The 4,548-nt window shown below is 58.3% G+C and overlaps 1 protein-coding gene across 1 annotated transcript; it reads left to right on the forward strand.

Annotated features, from left to right (window-relative positions):
* Positions 1-1,829: 1,829 nt before the first annotated feature.
* Positions 1,830-4,328, forward strand: PtA15_14A307 (uncharacterized protein; the record flags this gene model as incomplete). Its single annotated transcript, XM_053163009.1, has 6 exons — positions 1,830-2,146; positions 2,265-2,763; positions 2,837-3,286; positions 3,356-3,576; positions 3,638-3,748; positions 3,845-4,328. 6 exons carry the CDS (start codon positions 1,830-1,832, stop codon positions 4,326-4,328), a joined length of 2,082 nt encoding a protein of 693 aa, XP_053026978.1.
* Positions 4,329-4,548: the final 220 nt, after the last annotated feature.

Raw genomic sequence — 4,548 nt, forward strand, 5'->3', positions numbered from 1 at the left:
TGCAAACAAGGTGGAATTCTACTCTGGGGCAACTTACCAGCATCCTGCGATGCTCCAAAGCCATGTGAGTTCAATCTTCTCTCTTCCTCATTGCATCCTTCCACTGTGCTGATTTATTTTTTGGTAAAGCCTTGAGTGGCAAAAAGATAAACGACTTGGTCCTGCCCGGCATCATTACATCAAAAAGGATGATCTTGACTTAGCATCCGATCTTGTTGAAGTTCTCCAACCGTTTTATGAAATCACACTTCAGGTCTTGACTCGTGGCTCAGCTCAAATATCAGATATTGTCATATTCATCGACCAAATTAGCAGCCATCTTGCCACTGCAATCTTGGACAAGAAAGAAGATTACCCCCCTGCCTTGAGGAACGCATGCCGTTCTGCACTTCGCCTCACAAATAAGTATTATACCCTAACTGATTGCTCCCCCTTGTACCGAGTCGCTATGGGTAGGTTTTTAGTGTTTTTTTGATTGAAAATCATGATTCATACTGATGGCTAAGTTATTCTGTAGTTCTTCATCTGTCATTTAAAGACGATTATTTTAAACTCGCAAACTGGCAACCCAAATGGATTGAAGAAGCAATTCAGCTCACCCGCGATATGTGGCAAACCCACTACAAACCTTCACCTCAGCCAACCACATCACAAACCCAAGGACCTGATCCTTGTCCAAAGGTTGGTCAATTATGTACATATTTATTGCTACCACATTTAGAATTCAAGCTAACATCATATGGTCAGAAACCCCAGACAGGTATCCTGTTCTAAGCTGTCCCGGTTTGTGTTTTTTCTTTCTAGTATTCTTTTTTGATTTCCTTGCTCAAGGCTTTCATCTATAGCAACGACTGTGGACGTCAAGCAATTGTTCAGTTTTGGAAGGGACTACGTTTCTGTAAGAAGGCACAGACTTAGTGCTGCATCGGTCACCAAAGGGATGGCGGTGGCGTTCTTTGAGAGGAACGGGAAAATGCCAAAGGGTGTGCTGAATAAGTGGAAGACAGAAAAGAGAAAGGGTAAGGAAAAAAGCACAAGAAACTGAATTAGGAGTGTTTTCTAGGATTTTATATGTGTTTGAATGTCAATTAGTCTAGTAGTCTAGTAGTAAAGTTCAAAAGTCCATGAAATGAAGATTCAGACGGGCCTTTGCCACCATAACAGCTTGACACCTCTGGGTACCTGCCACAGGTACCCGGGTACCTGCCTGCTACTAGGGCAATGGGTGCGGGTGCGGGTATGGGTGCCTATAATATGAGCATTTTCTTGCAGGTACCTGCACCCGCTACGGGTACCCGGGTGCAGAGTGACATCTCTATCACTTTTCAACAATTTATTAAAAATACATTGAGGGTGATCCAAAAATTCTGAGGAGACTGAATTGTAGAGGAGATGTCAAAGGGTCAGAAAGCTGTGGCTCAAGACCTTTGGAGGTGCTGGGGGCAGAGCTATTAAAAAGTTAGAAAACCTTGCAGCCATTTGCTACTTTCTGCTCCCCTGGATAATATGCAAGTCCCTCCCTGCGGGAGGGGCGGCTTTGCGGCCAGCCACAGCGAGCCTCCCACCAGGGGGACTTGTGTTAAGCTAGCCACTGCGCATCATATGAGACCCGGAACCCTGAAGCTCTCGATGCATATTTATGGTCAGAAACATCCGTCCGATATCGCCTTCTGCGCCATGGTATGTACGATAGCTCAGCTGAGCCGTTTTACCAAACAGTGTAGCTTGGAAGCCGTCTGGCTGGCTGGCAAGTGTTTGGGCGAGGGCAGTGATGAGCCGATCTGTGAGTGGTGGATGGAAATCTGGGAGTGGCGATTCACAGTTCTGATATGGTCTGTTCTGGATCTTCTGAGTCTGGTGGTCTGAGAGCCGCTTTGTTTGAGCTGATGTGGTGGGAGGACAGTGAGGACATCGGCAAGCTCGCGGTGGCCCAGCCCGCGCACCCCGTCGCCCGCAATGGCCGGCCCCGCCTGCCCATGCCAGGCAGGAGTGCCGGCGCAGAAGAAGCCAATCCGACCCAGGCACTCCCGATCTGGCGAAGCCATCCCCCCCACCCCCGCGCGCTTCCGGTGCGTGTTCCTTTCCGAGCTGCACCCTCCCCTGCTGCCCCAGCGACTATAAGCATGCCCAAGGAGAGAACCCTCGTGTCCGCCAGTCGCTCCCTACCTAGCATCTCTGTCTCTACCCACAAACCCCTTCCAAGCGACCATCACACTATCCTTATCGTTGTATCTTGAGTTGACCCCCATGCCTATCGACGACAGTCTAGCCCGCTCCCACTCCCTCACCTCGCGGCTCAAGCCCACCCCGAGCACCCCAAAGATGGCCGCAGGCCGACTCGGGCCCAAAAACAAGGCCGAGCCCAACGAAAACAGGCCGCCCGCCCGCAGCACCCCCGGCTCGCCCTCCTCCTCCTCCGGCCACAACTCGGCCATCACCGTCGCCGAGAGGCGCCAGACCAAGGTCTCCAAGTACCTCGTCAGCGAAGACTTCAAGTCCGACTTCGCCACCAAGCTCAACCGCCTCCGCCAGCGCGAGAAGAACTTGGACTCCCCCCCCGGAGCGCTCGCCAAACCGGCGCCCGCGGACCACATCCACGAAGACGACGAGAGTCAAGCCAGCGTCCCAACCCCTGATGACACGACCACCACCGTCTGCACTGCCGAGGACATCGCCAACCCCGCCGGCAGCCCTGCCCTGATACCCCAGACCACCTCGCCAGGTCGATACCGGACACGTGCCGAGGAGGCCCCCATCCAGGAGGTGAGCTCCACAATTAGTCTGATGAATCCCGACCGACTGCTGACCCTGCGCACACGGATGGGGGAGCGCGCAGGATGCCGACGAGGCGGGCTCCTCGGCCTCGAACGAGAAGGAGCAGTCCTCCTCGCGCCGGCCGTCGTGCCCGCCAGGCGACGAGGACCCGGAGGAGCAGAGCGCGCGCTACGAGGTGATCGGCAAGCTGGCCGACCAGCTGGCCGAGCAGATCGAGGAGAACGACGCCCTGCTCTACGAGCTCGGCGTCGTCCGCTCCAACAACGCCCGGCTCCAGGCCGTCGCCGCTGACAGGGAGGACGAGGTCGCCTGTCTCGGCCAGCGCAACCGCCAGCTCGAACTCGTCGTCTCTCAGCTCAACGCTTCCTCCCTCGACCAAGAACACTCTAACCTCGTCCATGCCCTCCTCTCTCAGCTCGCTCAGATCCGCGACCATCTATCCCTGCCACTCACCCAGGGGCCCTCGAAACGCCTGTCTCCAGGCAACCCCGAAACCCAGTCGGCCATTCAAGTAAGTCTATTTGATCATCACCTTCAGCTTGCTAGTAACCGCCGTTTATGTTTGTCCTTTCGTCACCAGACACGAGGTATGAGACGCTACAGCTGGTCTGGAGCCCGGGCGAAATGTCTCTCAGCCGAGACAACCGCGCAAGATCCCCGAGACCGATCCGGGCCCATGGTCTCTTCGCACGCCCAGTCTGGCCCCGATCCCGGCGGGGAATGGGCGGGCTTTGTGGACGAGAATGACCGCGAGTCGATGAAGGCGCACATCCAGTGGCTGCAAGCCGAGCTGGCCGCCAGGTCAGTCCCCGCCGCTCCCGTCCTCCCGCGGCGCCCAGAGACTGACTGTTTTTGTTGTTAGTCGGGCGGCCCGGCAGGCGACCGCGGCGGCGCTAGACGCGCTGATCGAGGCGGCGCCTGCAGCCCACACGCCGCGTGCGGGCGCAGAGCCGAAGGTGCAGGGCCTGGGGCTGTTCTCGAGCAGCACGCCGGGGCGGGCGCTGAGTGGCGCGGACACGCGGGCGACGCCGCCGCGGGGCGGGGCGACGGAGGAGGCTGCGGCGAGCAGTCCGCTGCTTGCGCTGGCGAGCTTCGGGTTCGGCGGGTGGGGCCGGAAGCCGGAGTCGCCCTCGAAGCCGCTGCCGGACGACGAGCCGGGGATCCCTGCGGGTGCGCCGGCCGAGCAGCCGGACAAGGACCTGACGTACCCGTTCAAGCGCTTCGGCCTCCGCGCCTTCTTCCACAACAGCCCGCTCTCCCGCCCCGACGCCGTCCTCGCCCCCGCCCCCGCTGGTCCCACTGACCCCGCCCGAAGGCTGCCCAGCCGCTCGTCCACCGTCGCCGTCATGTCCTCCGCCCACCCGCCCGACGCCCTCCCGGCCTACGACGGCCCTCTTCTCGCCCCCGTGGCTCCCGCAAATATCTCCCCCCCGGCCCGCCCCGGCCCGCGTCTCCTGCCCTCCGCACCAGCCGCCGTCGATAAACCGTTCGTAGGCCCCCTCGTCCACGACCGCTCGGCCGGCCCACACAACCCGAACGCCATCCTCATCTGAACCCCCCATCTCGTCACTCGCCGCTCTCTTGCTCTCTCTACTTCCACCATAGCACTTCTCCCATCGCTGGATATAACACGTTTTAGCCGCGTCGGGCCCTGTATCTTGTATTACGCATTCTCTCTCTGTCTTCTGTGTTCTGCGGCCCTGTGCAACTCTGTGCAAGACTGTCTTTGGTGCTTCTCCACCCTCCTGCCGCGCCCGGGCCCACGTGTCCCTC

This window comes from Puccinia triticina, chromosome 14A (genome assembly GCF_026914185.1).
Source record: "Puccinia triticina chromosome 14A, complete sequence".
Lineage (NCBI taxonomy): Eukaryota > Fungi > Basidiomycota > Pucciniomycetes > Pucciniales > Pucciniaceae > Puccinia > Puccinia triticina.